The sequence below is a fragment of the Jatropha curcas genome, chromosome 7 (genome assembly GCF_041381405.1).
Source record: "Jatropha curcas cultivar XTBG-Jc1 chromosome 7, XTBG_Jcur_1.0, whole genome shotgun sequence".
NCBI lineage: Eukaryota > Viridiplantae > Streptophyta > Magnoliopsida > Malpighiales > Euphorbiaceae > Jatropha > Jatropha curcas.
Window position 1 is genome coordinate 18,713,125 of NC_143157.1, and position 23,501 is coordinate 18,736,625.

The 23,501-nt window shown below is 30.9% G+C and overlaps 1 protein-coding gene across 4 annotated transcripts; it reads right to left on the reverse strand.

Annotated features, from left to right (window-relative positions):
* Window positions 1-10,915: 10,915 nt before the first annotated feature.
* On the reverse strand, window positions 10,916-16,620 carry LOC105637029 (V-type proton ATPase subunit D). Of its 4 annotated transcripts, none has more exons than XM_020680458.3 (3): window positions 16,415-16,620; window positions 15,088-15,161; window positions 10,916-12,013 (listed from the first exon to the last, which is right to left on the reverse strand). In XM_020680458.3, exon 3 carries the CDS (start codon window positions 11,999-12,001, stop codon window positions 11,216-11,218), a length of 786 nt encoding a protein of 261 aa, XP_020536117.1. In that variant the 5' UTR covers window positions 12,002-12,013; window positions 15,088-15,161; window positions 16,415-16,620; the 3' UTR covers window positions 10,916-11,215. The 4 variants fall into 4 exon arrangements, with proteins under 4 accessions (XP_020536117.1, XP_020536118.1, XP_020536116.1 ...); XM_020680459.3 differs by having other exon boundaries at window positions 15,088-15,179; XM_020680457.3 differs by having other exon boundaries at window positions 15,088-15,186.
* Window positions 16,621-23,501: the final 6,881 nt, after the last annotated feature.

Consider the following 23,501-nt stretch of genomic DNA (forward strand, 5'->3'; position numbering starts at 1 on the left):
ACCGCTCGATAATCCACACACATACGCCAACTGCCATCTTTTTTAGGCACCAACAAAACAGACACCACGCATGGGCTTAAGCTCTCACTAATATGACCCTTCTCCAAAAGCTCTTCAACTTGCCTTTATAGCTCCTTTGCCTCCTCTGGATTGCTTCTATATGCTGGACGATTTGGAATGGCAGCCCCGAGAATGAAATCAATCTGATGCTCAATACCCCTCAAAGGTGGCAAACCATAAGGCAAGTCCTCCGAAAACAAGTCAGTATTCCTGCAACACATTAGCCACAACACTAGGCACACTAGGGTCAATATCGTTAGAAGAAAAATAAGCCTCTTTATACATAAGGACAATCATTAGCTTATGAGAAAATAAGCCTTCCTCACATCTCTCAATCTCGCAAAGAAGCTCAATTTCTTTCCTTCTTTTCTCGCCAAGGTCGAACTACTCTCACTCTCTTTTTCTTTTACTTTCTCATTTTTACACTTTATTTTCTGTCATGCTCTTTTCTTTTCTCTTTTTCTCGCTCTTGCTTCTTCCTTTCAGCCTCTCATTTTGCAAACTCCTCGTGTGATCTTTTAAGTTGGATCTGGTCATTAAAAATCTGTTTAGGGGTCATGGGTAGTAGTGTGTACTTCCTTCCCTCCTCCATAAAGTACCTATTAAGATACCCATCATGTGTCACTTTCCTATCCCATGCCTACCTAAGAGTATGTGACTAGCATTGGCACCACATCACTAATGACCTCATCATTATACTTTTCTATTGTAAAAAGAACTCTCACTTGTTTTTTACCCTCACCTCAACACTGTTGTTCAACCACTGTAACTTATAAGGCTTAGGGTGTTTTGTGATCTCCATACCCGATTTGTCTACGACGAGTGTACTTACCACATTCACACAACTTCCTCCATCCATTATCAAACTACACAATTTCCCATTTAGTAAACACTTAGAATGGAAAATATTCTCCCTCTGCAACTCGACTCCCTCATCATCTTCTCTCACCTGCGCACTTAAGGCATGCCTAAAAACTAACAGCAAACCCTCCATAGGTATTTCATCAGCCATATCATCCTCATCATCAGCCATATCATCCTCATCATCAGTCTCCATATCATCTCCTGGCAACACCACAACTCATTTATTTGGACACTAAGATGCTATGTGACTATAACCTAAACATCAGAAACACTTAATATCTCTATTTCTTGCTTTTATTATCATTCTTCCATGGGGCAGCATTGTTGTCATTCTTTTAAAACTAGGCAGCCTTGTTATCATTTCTCTAATTCTGCATCCAAGAGGAATTTGAGGTGGAATATATGTTAGGCTATCTTGCACGCCCTTATCTCTTCAACTATCTTTCTACCTTTATAGCCATATGAACTAGATCCTCCATCTCAACATAGTGGTGTAACTCTACTACATTGGCAATATCCTTACTGAGCCCATTAAGAAATCGAGCCATTGTTGCCTCTCTATCCTCCTCTACGTTAGCTCGAATCATAACTTCCATCTCCTTATGGTAATCCTTAACACTTTTGTTCCCTTGTACAAGTCCTTGCAATCTATAGTGCAAATCCCTGTAATAGTGACTACAAAGCGTCTTCTCATAGCAGCTTTCATTTCAGCCTAGGTAGAGATATGACTCTCACCATTCCATCTTCTACTTGTAGTGAGCTAATCCCACCACACAATAGCATATTTCCCAAACTCAACAGCAGCTAGCTTAATCTTCTTCTCTTCCGAATAATTATGACATTCGAATATAAGCTCTACCTTATGCTCCCACTCCAAGTAAGCATCTAGATCATTCTTGGCTAGAAATCTTGGAATCCTCATTTTAATAGTCGCAATATTTCTATCAAGATCAAATCTACCTCCACCAAAATGGCGTCCTTGATTAACCATAGTAGCTTGGTCATCAAAATCTTCCTCCAAATCATCATCAAATAGTGGTGTAGGCATCCTCCTTGCCCTTGGATTAGTTTAGGCAGCCCCTCCACATATGGAGTTGATGTCATTCTATTGCTTCTCCAACTTCTCATTCATATTCCTAATAGCCAATTGTATTCTCTCAAATTGTTGTTGCATTGCTTTAATGATGAACTCTTGGTCCTTCGAACCATCGCTGCTCTCTTGTGGATGCATTTGCAAATCTATAATTTAACAATAAACAAAACATATTTCAAATCCTCACAAAACACTCCCTTATGTGTTTACTCTCGTAATATGGACACTCATTTTTCACTCAAAATTTTGGCTTTTACCCTCTTTTAAGCTAACACACTCTTGCCTTTTGCCACTCAAGCTCTCTTTTTGGCTTTATACAGAAGGGTTAGTTCAAATAGCGATCAATGTAACCAAATGCATTCAATTTCAATGTAGAATCTACAAGGAAATCCTAGCAACAAGGGTGGGCACTCAAACACTAGAAGCAAATAAAACTCCAGCAAATAAGCGAACAATACACGCTTAAAGGAAATAAAGCATATGTTCAATTTTTGTTCAAATAGGTAGCAAAGAGTCAAATTTAAACTAATGCAATATGACAGATAATTAGATGCAATACGACATATACAAAGAAAAAAAAAACTAATGGATACAAGTAAATGACAAATCTGGAAATTGATGAAAGAAACTTGAAATTCTCAAATAGAATCTGAAATTCTCATCTCAAACAAAACACTCAATTAACAAAAAGGATATGGTTTTGAATAAATCTCAACTCAATTGAAGTGAGTTGAACCCAAACAGTCTTAAAACTCATAAACAGCCTAGCAATTTAAATTGAAATTAAAGCAAACTAATAGCCCTAAATTTCAGGTTTCCTTATTGTTTTAGTTTTTTTTTTTAAAAAAAAAACTTTTTGATGATATTTGATGATAATCAAGTAAAAAAAATAATCTCAACTTAATTTTATGCATGTACAATCTGTTTATCTATAAAATTTCATTTTTTTATAACTATACTAATGCAGATGTGTTTGTATAATTTAGGAATGGATTTCCCTAAGTTATACAAACTAAAACAAAGAGATACGCATATTTGTGCAAGATGAGCTAATTAAACCAAATCTGAGTTTTTTTATATTCAAATTAGTTTTAGACAGCTTAAGAAAACAAAGAACAGCCAGTAAGCTATATTAATAGTAGATAAAGGATAGAAAAATTACTTGGCAAACCAATGCTCTCATACCAAATGATAGGGAACCCCAAGATTAGCATGGAACTTAGAACTCTCCCTCAATTTGAACCAGCAAAATTAATCACTAAACAATCATACTTTTAATTTGTTCTTATACCTAAGAACTCAACTCAAAAGAAATTAAAGAGAAAATCTCAGTATATTCCCTTTAATCCCAATTTGAATTAGATGTTCAAAAACAGAAGAAATAGGAATTGAATCTGAATAGCAATTGAACAAATCAATTACAATCCAAACAACACCTTGTGCATAAAGATGAAAGAATGCATAAACCTCACTTTCATTAATCTGAAATCATCCAAAATTCAATCTTCCAAAGATGATAATGATAGCCTTTGAATAAGTGTTTAACATCAAAAAGAGGAAAACCAAAAGACTTTGGACAAAAGCAAATGGGCCAAGCTCCTAACAAAGCAAAAGAAGCCCAAATAGAGTCTAAAACACTAATACGCAAACTTAAATAAAATAAACCCAAACTCATATAGATGGACAAATTTACATCCCAATAAGATACACACAAGCCCAAAAGCCCAAGTTCACAAAACTATTTGTTTTTTAAGTCCAATATGATTAACATGTTTAGCATCCTCCAAGTTACCATGTATGTACTTCCTTACATTGGGCAGCCATTTTCAACCCAATTTTGCACAAAAAGTTGAAGTTGCTCTCTTAGATGCTTGGCTCGCGATCTTGTGACTGGACCCGATAAAACTCTCATATCTGGAACACCATCCAAATCTGACTTGGTTTGCTTGGAAATGTCTTGAACAGCTCTAGAATCAGTATTGACACCATTTTCTTGCAATTTGACACCATCTTCCATGTTTGGAAACATTTTTAGAATTTGCTCCAATTCACTTCCTAAGCTTCTGTGTGCTTTAGAGACAATATTTTGCATCATCTAACATGTAACACAATCCATTTAATAATTATATTAAATATTTGAAATACGAATGTGATACCAAAATTATTATTATTAATGTGGATAAGTGTGCAATGTTACGAAAATTCTTAGCTTTAAGATATAATAAAAATCCCTACAAAATTTAAAATGCCTTAAGGGTTTTTTTTTTAAAAAGCACAGATATAAATTTATACATATGGCCAAATAGTAATGTATAATAGTGCAGTATGGTTAGGACTGTAAATGAAACAAGCTGCTTGTGAACAACTTAAGGTTTGACTCGGTAAAAGCTCATGTCATTCGATAAGCTTGTTGAGTCAAGTTCGAATTCAAGTCATTAGCTCGTAAGCCAGCCTTATCAAGCCGAGCTCTCGAATTAGTCTTATCGAGCCGAGCTCTCGAGCTAGTCTTATCGAGCCGAGTCGAACTCACAAGCTAGCTTAACAAGCCAAAATCAATTAAAACCTGTGTTAAAATGACGTCGTTTTGGTTTTGATAGATTTCAAACTCGAGTCAGCTTGTTTATGATTATCAAGCAAAGCTCGGCTCGAATAATATCTTTATCGAGCCAAGCTCGAGCTCACCAAAGCTTGGCTCAAATATATCTTTGTCTGAGGCAAGCTCGAGCTCACCAAAGCTCAACTCGACTCGTTTATAGTCCTAAGTATAGTGATCGATTTAAAAGTAATAAGTAATAAGTTGGTTGGCAGTGCCTTGCATATTAGCATATGAATGGTAATTAAATAGTCTCTTTCATCTCATAATTCATGTCTATCATTTTTTTTTTTTCATCTTTCCCAAATTATTATCTTATCTCCTTTTTAGAAGTAAATAATATTTGACATTTACTATCTTACCTTTATTTAATATGCTTCTTATTAGTCAATCATCATTATCAATATTTTATTAATGATGATAGAATATTATAAACTTTTATACTATTAATAGTGGTATAATATCAAATAACATAAAAAAATAAGAAAATAATTAAATTAGCAAAACTAATAAAATCATTAAGCTACCTCAAATTTAGAAATAAAGATTATATTTGTCTAGATCTAATCTATAAGTAAGCTCTTAAACCCGGTTCAGGTAAATGATTCCCTAAGAAACAATACTATTAATAATGGTATGATTTCAAATTATATAAAAATTAAGGAAATCATTAAACTACCTAAAATTTAAAAAAGAATAGTTATAGTGACTGAAATACCCTTTTTTTGAATCCTCTAAATAATTAATTCTTAATGAATGATGAATAGCTAATACTCCTCGAGAGTAATAGATAAAATGAAACAAAAAAAATTATATCATTTTTAATGGAACAAAGAAAGTATAACGAAACCATAATGAACTTATGGATGCTATCGTAACTAATTAGTTGAATGTATTTTCACTCCAAGGTTATCATTTTTTATGCTAGCTCCAAGTATGTTATGTATGATTTATAAAATTTTATATTTTATTTTAATGGACAGGAAGAATTCTCCTTTTCCATCTAAAAGAAAAAACAAATGCATTTTCAATTCCTATTCAATACTAATAAAATTCCCATGAAAGAAGAAAACGTATAACATCAATTAAAATTAATAATATTAATCTTACAGTCATCTAGAACTAGAGTTATACCAAATCACCGATAACAAAAAATTAACAACAAATATAGAGAAAACAAAAGAAGGAAAGGAAAAGACATCATTAGCGAAAAAATAAAAGATGATCCAATAAATAATTAAATTCAAAAGATAATATCACATAAACTGTAATATATAATATATATTAGAACAAGGAAAAATAATTCAATCCATTGATGTACCACCGTGGTTGCTTTAAGGAATGGATCTTTTAAGAAAATTTCTCAAATGCGACCTTCAACATCATGGATTGTGCTACTATCTCTATCCTATCACTGCAAAATGACTAGCATAAAAAGAATACATATCACCAAATAATTGCAAGGAATTTTCAGAACATACTGCAGAAAGAGAAATATAAGTTTCCAAGTAACTAGTTATTTTTTAATATTCAGCATTTACCTTTTATAGTTTTTAGCCACTAGAATGCAACAGATATGTAACAATTGAAGGGAAGGAAAGGCAATAAACATCTTAAATTCTACCCACAAAGTAGAAACTGAACTTGTGAGCCAGCAACCTATTAAGTATTAACAACCAAAAATGTTTACTTATAAGGCAAGATTGATTCTGAATGCATAAAATCAATTCTCTCTTATTTACTACAGAAAACACTTACAGCAAATATAGATTCTTGATCATCTGAGCGTTTTAAGAGAACAAACACCAAACTAAAACAAGAAAATTATACTCTCTTTGTGCAACAGACTCTCAGACTTGACTCTACATCCAATAGCAATCCAACAAGCCAAACCCACATAAATGAGAGAGAGGAGGGGGGAGAGAGAGAGTTTTCTCTCTACTGTGCTGCAAGTGAGCTAAGTTGGGGGAAAGGAGTGAAAGAAAAATGGATGAGAGTAACAAAACTTCACATAGCAAGAAAAAAGTTCCCTTAAGGACATTTAAATGAAAGCAAGCTTATACTGTATAATATAAATAACAAAAAACATTGTTTTAAAAAAAATCTGAAAGGCAAAACAATATGTTGAGAATTCATAGTCAATGCCCGCTGAAGCTGTAGTATGGCAGTGAAAATGAAATATAAACTCCAAGTGATCTAGACCATCTCTAGATGGCACCAAGCACATTTCTATTAAAAGCACATCTGATATCCTAATTAAATCACAGTTCTATACATGTAAATGGACCCTTAATACCCCTTAATATTAAACATAAGTTCTGCAATGAGAGTAACGTTGATAAGGGTAAAGTGGCTCAGCAGTGTATCTGGTCAAGAGGTGATAATTTGCGTTGCTGTTGCTAATATAAATTATACAATCAAAAGTGCGAAGGAATCCTTTTGACCCAATAAATAGATGCTAACCATTTATCTTTTATGAGCTTATAGCTGATTTTGTGAAAAAAATGCTCATGTTTGAAACTTTCCAAAATAAACTTTAGGTTTACAAAAATCAAATTCAAAAGGTCTATCATCTGTTGGTCCAAAAGGATATTTTAGCCCCTTAAATTTTGGTCAAAAATTACAAGTCCTGATTGTCCTTATGATCTAAGAAGGCAATTTTGAAACTCTAACATTCACAACTTCAACCTTAACTGTTTAATTAAATTACGATTATAGCTACACTACTACTTGGTGAAAAATGCATGCCTATCACTTGGCTTTTTCCAAATTGATGATGGAAATCGATAGGTCTTATTTATCAAATTCATAAGATGCTCTGCTATGGATATCCTTAGATATCATGCAATTCGCAGGGAAATGGTCTCCTGAATAGGCAGATAACATTTTCGCTTAAGCCATATGTTCAGCATCTAGAGTTCAAATGATTATTGCAGATAATGCAGCATTACGGGACACTTTAGTTCAACTTTCTACCTTCCAAAAATAATTTTTAAAAAATAAAGATCTTCTTATAAAAGAAAAATCATAATAAAGAAACTATATATAATAAATGTATCAATTTTCAGTCTGAAAAGGAAAAGCAAATCAAAGCAACATAAAAACATAGCCTTTATTAAAAACTTCATGAAATACTCTTACTTTAAGTAAACACTAAAGGTTTTTGCATTTTTTGCATTCAAGTTCTTGCCTTCTGTCCTCAGAATACCCAAAAAAAGGAAGGAAAAAGAAATGAAGCTTGAACTGATTATTAACAGCTTTTTATGCGCTTCATATTCACTTAGAGTTCACTTAGAGTTCGCTCCAAGAGATATAGCAGTCCCTATCAAAACTTGACCTACTTGTAAATTTATAGAAATGAAAATTTTATCATTAAAACTTTAACTGGTACACAATTCACCCAAATTGGCACAACTTGATCATCAAATAAAAAACCAATTTAACAGATTCTGAAATCTATGCTAAAAATGTTGCTATAGCGATCACTTACAGCAAAATTCTGAAACCCTAAAAACTAAAAATTAAAAGAGAGAGAGAGAGAGAGAGAGAGAGAGAGAGAGGAAATACCTGAGAGATCATTTGGAGGGTTTTTGGATGGCATTTGGAGAGGTCTGAGACAACAAATTGGGCTGGAGGTGAGATTGTTGTTGTTGTTTTTGGAGTGATTTCTTTTCAATTTCTCTCCATTTGTTGATAGCTATTGTGCAGATAACTGTGACATTTTTAATAAAAATAAATGCCTTTTTCATCCGAGCATCGAATTGCTAAAATCAAACAAAATCAGATCTGCACTTACATCCGGCGCCGACGAAATAAAGCAATCGGAGAACCTTTGGTCCGGCGGGGCCGGCCCCCTCTTCTATCGTCATATCTTCTGTCTGCCTTTCTCTCTTACAGTGTGTTACAGTCGATAACTCATTTGGGAAGTAGAAATGAGAATTTCAAAAGCTAAATAATTAATTGAGAATTGAATTCCAACTGACAAATAAAATAATATTTTTACGAACAAATAAGATTTTTTTTTTTGGAAGGAAAAATAAAATAAATTTTAACTAATAAGAAATTCAAATGTTATTTTATTTGATTATCTGCATTATATATTATATATGTTTTTAATATATTATATTACATAGTTGACGGGTTGGGTTGGGATAATTTCCGGTCCCATCCAAACACTTGGGACGTAAAAATTAGAGCCTCAATTCCGTCTCGAAAATGGGACGGGACGGGACACAAATTCATATTTATAGAACAAAAGGAAATGGATCGAGTCAAAAATCAATTGAAATTTTCTGTATTCTTGCTAAATTATTTTCTATTAAAAAAAGATTAAAAAAATTGTTATATTTATGTGTTTTTATATTAAAAAAAGATTAAAAAAATTGTTATATTTATGTGTTACAATTAAACAAATTTCATTTATATAAGTTTGAGTTTAAAAAAAATAAATCAAATAATTAATTTAATCATTAATTATCTACTGCTAAAGTTATAATAGAAGATTTTTATGCAGTTATTTTCTAATTAACAAAAGCGTTAAATATAATAAAGTAAAATAATTGCAAAAATTATATACAATTTAACTTTATATGTATTTTTGAACTTTAACTCGTCATTATTTTTGTTACTATTGTTTTTAAGTTGATTTAAATTCGATATTTACGTAATTTAATCTTGAATATCATTTAAAAAATAAATAATGATTGCATTAAGCATAATCAATAATCCAACAATCAAATTAATTGAAGTTAATATTTTCTCTTGTATTGATTAATCTTTCATTTTTTGTTTAATAGAAAAAAAATTATTAAAAAAGATTTATTGAACACATAACGTAGAATAACAGAGGAAAAATCTATGTTGAAAATTATGTTTAATTACTTGATTTATTTTATATTTAAAAAAAATGCATATTGTTTTTTCATATTATTATTACTTTAATAGTAATTTGTATTAAAAAAAACTAAAGTAAAAAGGATGAAATGATTTTTAGGGTCATAATTTGAAATTCATACAAAAAAGACAATTAAAATTTTAAAGAAAAAATGAGACAGTAATTCCTAATTTTCGGGCTGGGATAGGATGAGACAGAACTTAGATCAGTATGAGTCGATTTTAATCAGAGAACTAGTCTCGTTCCATATAAATACTTTCGGGATGAGTCTATGAAATTAATATCGAGTTTTTTTTGGGATGCAAAATTCGGGACGGTTTTCGGCAACGGATTGGAATTCCCGCAGTCTCGTGCACATCCCTAATTTCTATATGACCTAATGCATAAATTCAGCCATATACTTTACATAAAAAAATCTGGTGGCACCTCAATTTTTACTTTGAACAATTAAGCACTTCAATTTATAAAATTGTATCAATTAAATACTTCAACTTGTAAAAATTTATTCTATTGAGTATTCAAACTTCTAAAATTAAATCAATTGCACATTTATTAGATGGTTGAAAAATATAAAAATCAGTATTTCAAACATTATACTAACCACATATTAAGTGAATATCTTGCACATCAATATCAAAAACACCAAAAAATATTATCCCTAGTATAAAGAAAAATACAATGTTAGCAAAATTCATATTTTCTGAAGCATAATAAGTCACTTGCAAAATTTGAGATGCCATAAAGTTTTTTTCGTAAAGTACAGGGTATAATAATGCATTTTGCCATTTTTATACACAACATAATGACTCAACATTCATTTCAATCGAATTAATCTCCCTTAATCGAAATTATCAAACCCTAAAAATGAAGTAAATGAATCAGATCGAATAAAAATGAATAATCAAATACAACCATAATTCAAACTATTACTTTTTAAAAGGAATCAATTTAACTAGAAAATTGATTGAAATCAACTAAAATAGAGTTAGTTTGGTTTTTAATTCTCTAGTTTGAATTAAGGTTTTTTTTTTTTCAGAAATTTATAATTGAATTATTCCAAATTTTCAAAAAATCAAATTGAAACTAAATAATTGAACTGTGATATCAAACCAAACTGAATATTTTGGCAACACAGGCTGGGTATGTGAAAATAACTTTGGCATGTGAAAAAGGCTTTCAATTACGATTTCCACTAAACTCACCAGCAGTGAAGGGCGAAGAGCTTTAAGCTTTGGCATGTGTAAAGAGCTCTCGTGTGGGTGAAAAGCCTTAACTGTAACTGAATCGCCAATGGTTTATACCAAAAAAACAAAAACCAAACTGAAGATTTTACTGAATAATCCAACCGAATAAAATAGAATAATGCGGACCTTATCAATCAATTAAGTTCCGAACTAATAACAAATTGGCATGAAACAGAAAAAAAAGAGATTCATTGTGCTGAGTCTCAAAATAATAATTCACATCATTAATACACACACATGTACTGAAGAAGACAACTATGATCAACAACATATTTCTTACAATAAAATTTAAAATGATGAAAGAATTATTACACAATAAATAGAAACTTTTTGGAGACTAAGCTTTTATTGAAAAAAAGGGGAACAAAAACATCCCAGTCTTAGAAAATAGGGAAACCCCCTTCCATAAGCCAACATAGCCAAAAAGCCTCGTATCATGAGGAAGAGCAAATTAACTAATATCCATATTAGAAAATTATATCCTCATCCTTCTCCATAGCTGCAGACAACAAGTTGTGAGCTGTTTTTATTGAAACTCCTTTCTGCAAAGAAACTTTCTCTGCAAACTGCTCCTCAGCAAACTGCTTAGCAGCAGCAAGCTGTCTCTCTATTTCCCTCTTCTTATACCCTTGAATCTTCTTTAACCTGAAGAAATCTTCCCTTTCAAGTTCATCTAACTCCCCTTTAATGTAAGTTATTGTATTTTCCAATCTTGGCTTCACGACGTTTTCCAAAGCATTGACCCTACGATTCGTTGTCTTTATTGCCTCGTCGAGTGTTAAAAAGGATGTCTGTAGGGAAGCAAGCTCAACAAGAACTTCGATAGATTTGACATAAGCAGCACGACAGGCCTGCACCTGTTGGCCACCTCTGGCCAATCCTGTAAGGTCATTCTTTGTCTCACCTTCAGTGAAATATTCAAACTTTGGAAGCTTCACTCCAGCAATGTTCTCTTGTCGGGATCGAACTTTAAGAGAGGCATTTTGGACGTTCTCAAGGACAACATGCTTGATGTTTTCACCAGCAACGTACTTTGCTTCAGTTAGAGCAAATGAAGAGGCTTTCATAATCTCTCCCATTGATTCTTTTGTTGAGACAATCTTCTTAAGAATTTGACGGAACTGCACAGTTAAAGCATCACTCTTCTTCTTGAGAAGAGCATGACCTCTTGTAGCTCCAACAAGGCGAGCTTTAACAACAGCAAGCATTGTAACAGTTGGAACCACATTCAAGCGCTGGCCTTGGCCTGACATATTTAGGAAAATCTAAACCAGAAAGAGAGAGAGAGAGAGAGAGAGAGAGAGAGAGAGAGAGAGAGACAGTGAGAGAAGAGAGTCAAAAATCAAATATGAGAAAAATATATCTTCCTATTTTGCTAGAAAGGAAAAGATAGTGTCCTTTAGTTAGAGAAAATTGTTATTTAAGGCACAAGCATGTTAATAAAGGATAGATGACATCGTATCTTGTTACAGTATATTTTTCTGGGTAAGGTGCTAAGGAATACAAGATGAAAGTTACACCACACAAGAACACAAATTAACTGGATGAAAACGCTTGAAATGCACTTCACAATTCAAGCTCTATGAAAATAGAACTTGCAACACCTAACTAAATGCATTTAGAAATGCAGAAAACATAATCTAGAATTCATATCAAGAACAGCAAGTCAATTTTAAGACCTCAAACATCCTCCCATTTTCTTTTAGTCAAAGCAATCCATGAGGTATAATTATTGCACAACATTTCAAATTAAATAATAGATGAAAAATCTTTCCTAGCTTATAACAAAAGAAACAAATATTATGTCATGTGCCATCCAAATCTGTGTCCATTTGTACACGAAAGCTGAAGTCTGCAATAAACACTGATTATACTAGGTAAAATGCAACTGCATTTTCAAAATTAGGGTGGCAGGTAAAAAGCTATTCATGAACAATTTGGAGAAAATGATTTACTCAAGGCTTGTTTAAGCTAGGGGTGTGCATTTGGGCGGTTCGGAACCGAAAACCGAGAAACTGAAATTTAATAAAATTGCTAACAGATCCAAACCGTTTAATGGTGGAAACTGCACACTGTCAAAACGCAAATTCCGGTTCTGTTTGATTCGGTTAACAGAATATCCAAAATTAATAAAAGAAAGAAAGAAATTGCAGTGTGTTTTCATTACAAAAGAAAGAAAGAAAATAAAAGTTCAATTAAAATCAAAGAGTTTTAAGAATACATCAAAACAAACTTAAGCTGACATAACAAATTGGCAATTAATATAAAATATTATAAAATAGTTTCCAACAGTAGTTCATTCCTTCTGTTCTCACACTAAACTATTCATTCCAATAGTAATTCATCTCAACTGTTCATCCAATTGAAAACAAGCTAATGAAATGTTATATCTCTTCCTGTAAAAATTCAAACTAACTGAATAATGATAGAATGTTACTGTACCAAAACGTGTTGTCAACTCCACAGCAATAGTATAATACAACAACAAAAAGTGAACCATAGATTAGGAATCCTACCTATCCAATTTCATAACCCAAGCTTTTAATCTTTAAATAAACTAAAGGAATTCGTAATACTTCCCACCAAAAACCAAGAATGGTTCAGAGGAAGGGATTTCCAGTCGGCGATAGAGAACCAAGTACCTTCACGATCTGTGTCTTTCTCTCGCTTCCTAAACTCGCTACTGAGGTTGTTAAACTGATCAGAATCGGTGGCTGAGGCAAGCAATGGTGGTGAGAAGAGGGTGATTGACCAATTAACAAGGCTAAAGTGGCCAGAAAATCGAAAAGGAGAGTTGAGGTGAAAGAAGAATTGCAAAAGGCAGAGAGGAAAAAGAAACCCAACTACTTATCAAAACCCAGTGTTTACTTTTAATTTGCGGTTCGGCTTGATTAACCGAAAATTTTTTGCCAAAACTGAGCCAGACCAAAAAACCAAAATTTTTTCAAATAAAAAACCAAAACCATTCCAAAAACCGAAAAACCGATCCAAATAACCGAAATCAGTCTGTTGAGATCAGTTTCTCGGTCTTTTCCAAAGTTTGCACATCCGTAGTTTAAGCTCATTTGATAAACTTTTCAAGTTGTACCAGCTTTGGAATCAACTTGCTTAGCCCCACATGAGGCAAATTTTAAGTTCTGCTACACCTCATCAACCAGCCCATTGCAGCTTTTGATTGAGAAAGAACAAAAATGCTAATATTTGAAGAGTTCAGAAATTAATAACCTAAAACTTTTACTGGTGATTTGATTTTTGGAGTTCTGAATAAAATAAATTTTTTCTGAGCAAATTCAAATCTTGGCTCAGAAAAGTCCACTCAATAAGGTTAGATTAGTAAAACAGCCAAGCATTGGCCAAACTAGGCTTTTGCTCAGTTGGGCTAATTTATTCAATGAGCCGCTCTAAATCTGGTAAAACTTGACTTTGCATTTCTATCAAAATCATACATGCATGAAACTAAATATCCAACAGAAATCAGCCTTACAGGACAACAAATGTTATCCATATACTATCTTCAATGAAATATACCAAGCTGAAACTCCCATTTTAGCTAGAAAGGAAGGCTTCCATTAAAGCAATACAAAAAGTAGCTCTTTACAAGGAATCCATAAAGCACAACAATATATGCAGCCCCAAAAACTCTGTTGACATATAATCTTTAAAATACTCTAACAAAAAGGTGCTTTCATTATTGCCAATGAGTTTTGAAGTTTTAATCTGTAATCTCAGGAGCTTTTATATGAAATACTTAAAAGTTTTTGTATAAAGTAGAAATCAGAGTTGTCTTATGTAGGCGAAAAAATGAATATGCATGCACTTCAATATAAAAAATCAACAACTGATTCTAAGAAGTTAATATAAAATTAACTTATAATTTATACTAACTCTCATGCTTGCTCTTTTGTAATGGGATCATACAATGCTACCATGCTACCAAGATACGTCTCTATTTTCACTTTTGCTTAAATTTTCATTTATAATGAATTCTAAAAGAAAAAACAAAAAGGCAAGAAATTAACATTTCCCATGGAAAAGTTAGAGTTCTGGTCAAACAATAAAAATGCAAGAAATGACTCCACCAAAGATATAGAAACAGGAACAAGCACAACTAACCAATCAATAATTGATGATTTCACAATCTCATTTATGATGGGTTCATTAGAAAGCAGCAGAGATATAGAGAGACCCATTTTCAGAGAATGGACTAAAAGACAAACTGCTTCAAATGGAAAAGAAATATTTAATGAATTAAATAGTAAAACTCAAAACATATCGACAGAGAATTCGCATGTAATGATCAAATTATAGTGACAAACTAATGATTTGAGTTGGTTTCTACCTGAAGAGAGAGGGTTGACAGAGAACAGAAGGATTTTGGTGGTTGGATTGACCCGTATTCCTCTTTGGTAATTCCTGAATAATTTGAATCTCCTTTACCCTTTCAAGTTGGTATTAGTTTTGTATTACAGCTAGTACTTTGTTAATGAAATCAAACATTATTCATATCTATGAAAGTTAATCTTATTCATACCAACCAATACAATTCAAGCGCCATGCAAAAAGGAATTAATATTTTATAAATCAAGTCTCCATGTCCTTTTTTTTTTTTTTTTCTTTCTTTCTTTTTTTTTTTCTTAAGGGAATCAGAAACCATTAATCAACCACGTTTACTTCTCCAAGGCAGAACAATCTTCTAATCTCATGGAAACAACGAAAGTAAAGTTCCTTTCTACCGCAGGGCAGCTTGGAAAAGTTGAAGTTTTAGGATCAGGGCTAGGATTTATAGAAATCAAAAATTACGTCTTAAAAATTAATATGGAAAACTTGAATTTCTTTAAAAAATTAATGAAAAAGTTGAAGCAAATGAAAATAAAAAATGTAGCATAATACTGTCACAGTAATAGGATTTAGGATTCATTCGGGGTTAAAATTACATGAGACAACTGAAAGATAAAACATTTTCTGCTGTAATATTGTAACTGAAAACCTAATTAAAAAGAATTACAAGCATATAGACCCAAACCACTCTGATCTCTACTTCACAGGATACTACTTACTGCTAAACCTTTACTTAATATGATTTCAAAATTAGTCCTCATCCTTCAAGGATTTGGAAATCCAAAATAAACTAAAAAGGATTATGATTATCCTAAACCAACAAGAACTCTAAAATGAATAACTTGGGAGACTAGTACAACAAAGATGAAATTGCAGAACTTCCTGTTAGTGACTTATTTATTACGACTGACACATAAATATAAATCTGAAAGTACTAGAATTCTAAAATTCTTGAGCATTTGAATTTGAATTTGAATTTGAATTTGAATTTGAATTTTCTTGGTTTCCTTGTCGGCAACACTTTCCCATCAACTAATCAATCTCTCAAACAAGATATTGATTTAATATTAATTAATTGAAGCATAAATTTGTGCATGAAACTATTATCGAGAATGATTTAATTTAATAATTTTAATATTGATTTTGATAAGAAATCTTATATCTGTTTGATCAAAGTTCCAAATGACCGTTGGGGGTTTATGGTTTCCGTATGAAATCCTTTTTGTATTTGTTCCTTGCCTACAGTTAATTGCATTTCCATCTTTGTTTTCTAACAGTGCTATAACAGATCAATTTAAAAACAGAACTTTAAGACAGAGAACACTTACCGATTTGGAACCCTTTTTCTGTTAGCTACTGAAGACGATGACAGTCAGTTGAATCGGCTCTTGAAGCTTGATAATACCAGCGGTAGAGTGAGGAAAGTGATGAAGCCCCAAATCAATTGCATCTATATTTCTTCCTTTTAGGGTTCGTACAGAGACATCTTGCGAGAAAGAGTCCTTCTAATCGATCTAAAAATGAACAAAAATGCATTTTACTATTTTTGTTTATATTTAATTTCAAGATAACCTTCCAAATTAAAATAAAAAAGAAAATTAAACCAGATAATCTTAAAGTAAATTACTATTTAATTCTTCTAATTTAGTAAAATTAATTACTTTACCCTATATTTTCAAAAATATATTAATGCATCCCTATGGGACTAATACTAATTTATAAATCATGAAAACTATAAATTGGATCTTAAGATATAGTTAAATTAATACACGAGAACCAATATGAGGTATCCAAATTGTTATTCTGTTAACAATTTGATCCTTTTGTCTAAAATAACTTCATTTAAGTGTCAATTAATGGAACAAAAAAGAGAAAATTAACTTTTTATAAAGTGAAGTTCTAGGGTAAAAAAATTGGTCTGTAAGTTATAATTAAACTAACTATTAAGTTCTTAAATTATAGTTTTGTTAACACTTCAAGTGTTATTAAATTAATAATTTACACACTTCATATTTAGTTTTTGAAACAAAGCTTTTCATACATTAATTTAACTAATTTAGGGATCAATTTATTTCTATCATATAAATAATTTTATCCCAATTGTTCTTGAAGTGTAATATTTATATAAAAAAAATTACTACCTTCGTTTAAAAAAAAAAACTCTCACTTTCCATAACCGGTGTCCCAAAATAATGCTCGCATTTTCAAAAATGGAAATGATCTTTTTTATTAACTTTCCTGTAATACTCTTATGATATAATTTGGGTCAATAATTAATATACATAGAATTACTAAATATTTAGTTAAATAGTCAAAAATTTAGTCATATTCTCCCTATTTTCTCTCACTACATAATGAATATTAAGGTAATTAGCTCACGTGTTCGGATATTAATTTTTTATTGAAAAACAAACTCTATAAATAATTTCAAAGTTTAAATTATCAAAAATTATACAGGGAAAAAGAATAATTAATTTTATGGTTGAAGTAACTTAATTATCTATTTTAAACCTGAGTAAAAAAGAAGTGGGACTATTTTTTGTACAGAGAGAGTATCTATTTATAAATACACAACATCAGCTTTTAAGCGTGCAAATTCATAATAACTTCATGAGTTAAAATAAAATAATTAGTAAAATAATATTTTGCAGTTCATGTTACTAAACTAACAAGGTTTCATAAACTGTCCAAATCAAACCAAACAATTCAAATTAAACCAAATCGATAAAAATCATAATGTATGGTTTGGTTTGATTTATAAAATTTAAAAACAGAGTCAACGGTTTGGTTTATGAGTTTGGGGTCAAAACTGCTAAAATCAACCCAAACCAAGTCGAAAATAATATTTATTAAAACTTTATCAATTTATATGGAACGAAAAAAAAAATCTAAACCTAAAACTCAACACTAGCAATAAGCCGACAACAGTTTCGTTTCTCCTTTTCTCTCTTCACCCTCTCTCTATCATTTTTCTCTCTTATCAAATTCCATACCCATTTATTCACCATCATCATAGTTAATAGCTATCGTCACCACGCTTTCCTCAATTTATGTTCAGTAACTTGATTTTGAGATTATCTCATCCTAGCAAAAACAGGTTAGGGTTTTGTTTCAAGTGGAATTTGAAGTTTTAATTTTTTTAAAAAAATTGATATTTATTTGGTAAAATATATATTTTTTTTCATGCTATTTTTCCATAGTTTTATGTCTATGTATATGCATTTTACTGGTCTATGTAGTTTTCTGACTTCTCTTATTATTCCTTTCTCATGGAATTATTATATATATATATATATATATTTATTGAAAACTTCATCAATATGTGTAAGAATATTTTATTCTACAACTATGTGAGCTATTTGACTCTTAAATTGATGGATTTAGGGTTAATATTAGGCAACTATTATATTGATTACTAATATAAACTATTGTCATTGAGTTGCATCTTTGATGGAGCTTGCCATGATTATCGATTATCGAATTAGTATATGCTGCTAATTTATTTATTGAAAACCATAACCAAGTTATTTATATGTTAGCGTTTAGCCAGTCATGTTTGAGAAGCACATCCAAAAGAGAAAGATACGGCTAAGAAATAAAAAGAAGAAGATGATCAATGATTCTCATAATATAAAACCTATTGGTCTTATATTAAAAATCTAAACCTAATTAGGAATCTAAAATCTAAACAAAATTGGAAGCCCAAACTAAAATAAAAAGGAAACAAAATAAAAGTCTACAACTGCCAAATAAACTCAAAATATCTTGTAAAATTTAGCTTTAAATATATCATACACTGTATCATAACCTTGCTCCAATTTGATTTTTTTTTTTTTTTTTTTTTTACAATATCATGGACTTTAATTTGTATCATAACTTAAAATTAAGAATTTTGTATTATTAAATTAAAGTAATTTCAATTATTCTAACCATTCAGGTAATATTAATTATCAAGATAATTAGAATATCTAGGACCGCCAAGTGCGATTTAGCATAATGGCGCACTGCTTCTAGGGTCACATGTCGTTCCTTCTCATCCAAATAGCTTTTAAGTTCTTCATGGTTTTTTTGTGCTTCTATAAAAATAGGCACAGCCCTAAGAAATAGTATACGCCATTATGTGGGACGCATGACGTTTCTATTAAGAAGTGTGCTTATCTTCTTCTTTATGATTAAATCTATTTCTATTAGTTCATTTGATTCAACATCAAGCCTTATGGCCTAAATAATATTTATGAGTTAAAAGAACCATTCAAATCAATAAATTAATGGGTGTTGTTGTGATGGTCATATTTGTTTTATCTTTCAAAGAAAGAACATCAAAGGCTTGAACTGCCATCTATGATTGTTTGAATTTAGATTATAATGCTTTTTGTGATATATTAATTCGTTATTCATTGCTTTCATTACTGTAAATTATCTTACGTTGTGTGTTTGTGTTTTTATGCTTTTATTATTGACGTTTTATGCTTTATGCTTTGATTTTATTTATTGTTATTATCATCAATTCTTTTCATTTTGAGAATGTCTGCCATTACATGGATTGTACCTATTTGCACAAATACCTCTACGATTCTTGCTTGTTAATGCATAGAGCCCAATAAGCATATCTTAAAATCTTTCATAATTTGATTTTGAGTTAGCAACTTCTATTTTTTTTTTTTTTGCTCTTTTCTTCTTTATTTCGGATTGGAAAATAGAAGAATTGAGTGAATAAAAAATCCCAAGGAGGTCCATGGCCAAGGGTAAAGATGTCCGGGTAAGACTTATTTTAGAACATACCAATTATGTTCAAAATAGTGTTAATAAGAAATCAACAAGCATTTCAATATATATTACTTCATAAGAATCGACACAATACGCTTAGTCGATTGGAATTGAGAAAATTCTGCTCGAGGAAAGTAATCAGAAAAGAAAGAAGAACTCAGCTTGTTTCTATTATCACTTAGCTAGGAGCCTAGGAGTACCTAATCTATAACTATAATTTTTATTGTATTATATATGATGTATATAGTATAGGCATTCAAGATGTATTAGATTTTAAAAAAGAATCTTTTTACTTACCGTCGCATTTTTTGCGACTATGATAAGAGATCGCTTTTAGTTCAGTTAGGTAGTCCAAAACCCAATGTCGTTGGTTCAAATCCTACCCATGGATTGGCTAGTTCCTATTTGGAAGGTTGTAACTTCTTAACCACTGCAGTTTCTACTCCTGCTAATAGTTTAGCGCATTCTTTGTTATTACTATGGGGTCCCAAAGCACAAGGGGATTTACTCGTTGGTGTCAATTAGGCGATTTGTGGACTTTTGTTGCTCTCCACGGTGCTGTTGGACTAATTGTTTTTATATACTATTATCTATCATAATGACTAGATGAAACCAAGAAATAACCTTTCACGTGCGAAATTATAGAAGATCCCCTTTAAGATCAAACAATTCCATTGAATTGAGTATGATTATATGTGTGATAGCATCTACTATACTAGAAATATCAATGAACCTGATTATTGAAATTGCTCAAGATACCCTTTTTTAGCTTCTAGAATCTATATCCATATAATTTAGCCTGAAAATTATTTTCTTTTCATAATTTTATAAAAAGAGGTCTATTCACTTATTATTATTTTTTTAGGAAATTAGATGATGGTTTCGATAAATAAAATTCATCTTTTTCTTCTTATTTCTAATTATCAAAAATTCGAACCAAAAATAGATATAAAATTATTTTCAACAGAAATTGCTTATTCCTTAAACTTAATTAATGAATTTGTTGGAAAATTAAGATCGAGTTTAAATTTGAAGGAACTCTCTTTATTTCCAAATCACAAAGAACCAAAAAATGGATTTAGAAAATCTAATAAAAAATTTCAAATTTTTATTTGATATAGTTATCGCGAATTCAATAAATATAACAATTAGAAATAATTCTATTAGAATAAAAGAAATAAGTAAAAAAGTTCTTCCATGGTCATATAAATTAATTGATGATTTGAAACAACAAAATGGAGAAAATGAAGAAAACATGGCAAAAGATCATGAAATTCGTTCACGAAGAAAAATAAAACAAAAAATAAAGGAAGAAAAAACGAATAAAGACAAATTATTACGAATAGGTCCTTTGAATGATAACAAAAACTCTATAAATTCGCTCATATAAAATGGGGGCAACTCCCCATTAGTAATGATACTTATCGATATAGAATAGAATAGATCTGCTTCTCTTTTCTTTGTTCCTACAAATAGAATTTTTACATTATTACTATTACATTATTACTAAAATAAAAAGAATAAAAAAAATATTAATTCTTTCTCTGAGATAATCCACTTAAAAAGGGAGGTCCATAACATAGTTTTTCCAGTGCAATAAAGTTATATAGTGTCTATTTTTCATTAATAAAGGGGTATTTCCTAATATTTGCCTTGGTATTGTTTTCATACCATCATATTGAATGATCCCAGTCATTTGCTGTCTATCCATATAATGCATACAGTCTGGGTTGCCGGTTGGGTCGGTTCGATGGTCTATATGCTTTAGCCGTTTTTGATCCCTCTAGCCCCATTCTCGATCCAATGTGGAGATAGGATATGTTCATTATACCCTTCATTTTTCGTTAGTGATTCGATGAAATATCTTGGATCTATGTTGAATTGCTAAATATATGTATCAATCAAATGAATTCACTATCAATAAACCGCTTTTTACCTATATTCACTAGTTTAACTTATACTCACTGGGTGAATCAAATCTCTTGCTTGGGAATGAACTACTATGAGTCTATTCCCTGTACTTAGTATCCCTATACGTAGTATAATTAGTATAATATACTTATTTTATAATATATTTATAAAAATTTGTAGTCTAATCTAATTTACATCTTATTTGGGCTACTGGATTTATATTTTTAATTTCTTGGCATGGATATTGGCAAGAATAGATTGAAACTTTAGCATGTGCTCATGAACATATGCCTTTGGCTAATTTGATTCGATGGAGAGATAAGCCGGTAGCTCTTTCTATTGTGCAAGCAAGATTGGTTGGATTAGCCCACTTTTCTGTAGGTTATATCTTCACTTACGCGATTTTCTTGATTGCCTCTACATTAGATAAATTCGGTTGATTCTTTTTGTGCTGTATCCGCAAAAATATTATTTTTTTCGCTGGATAAGGTGATTATAAAAATGCAGTTATAATATAATCTAATCATTTATTTTGCTAAGTACATGTAACCTCTTCAAAAAATTTTAATATAATATAAGATATCAAATTTATTAGTTCCTTATTTGTAGCTTTTTTTTAACTTTTTTTTAATATGGGTCGGCACACGACATGTTATTTTTCATTTTTTAGTATTCCTCTTAATTTATTATATTAATATTATAAATTTAATTTCATTCTAATTAAACATTTGACTTTAATCCTATTCTAATATGATATTAATTTATTATTTTTATTATATTAATATTATAAATTTAATCTTATTCTAATTAGAAATTTGTCCTATCATACCATTATATATATGTTTGGTTTTAATTGCTTTTGACTATAAAAAATTTATCACCTTTGACTATCAAAAATTATTACATCAAATTTTTGCTATTTTGAAATTATTGAATTTGCAATCATGTCATCTTCTTGCGGTAAATATAATCTTTACTTTCCCCTTGTGACTATTAATTTACAATTTTCTTTTTCTTTTTATTTTCACTTTTCTTTTCTTTTCATTTTTCTTTTGTAATAATGGAATATCATCATGAATTGCACTATCGCCATGTGAAGCTGAAGGTGATGATGATAATATAATTTTATCTTTTTATGCAAAATATTATTGAGACCATTTGGGCCTATTTTATTGGGCTTGACTAATATACCTATAATATACCCAGGGCGAAAAGAATGGCCAGCCCTATTCTTCGAGGATGGGTTTTATAATGACCTTTACAATGGGCCAAGAAATGATACTGGTGGATCATCCTTTAACCATAAGGATACAAATGAGTTGAAAACCATTACAGTATTTTACTAGTTAAATTGAATTGGATTTTTGGCAAATCCACAGCCATTAACGGATTTGATAGCTCTTTACTGTCTACCGTTTGAGACAGAGTAGCCGTATCATAAGCGGATACGATCGCGTTTAAGTTTAGAAGTCATACCTGCGTATCTTCCGCTGAAGAAGATACTATATCATATAATATCTTTAGAAGGATTTTAGTGGATTGAGGATAAGTATCAATCCATTGTTTAATATCGCTAGAGAGGGATATTTTAGTGGTAAGGGATTTAGTAATAACCTCAATTTGCTCTGAAAGAGCTTTAATGGGTGAGTGTTTACTCCCAGTAGCTTTCCTTCTTTCCATTGTCCTTGTAAGGCTGCAAGGAAGATTTAAAATAGGCAGAGCAAAATATAGGAAAGT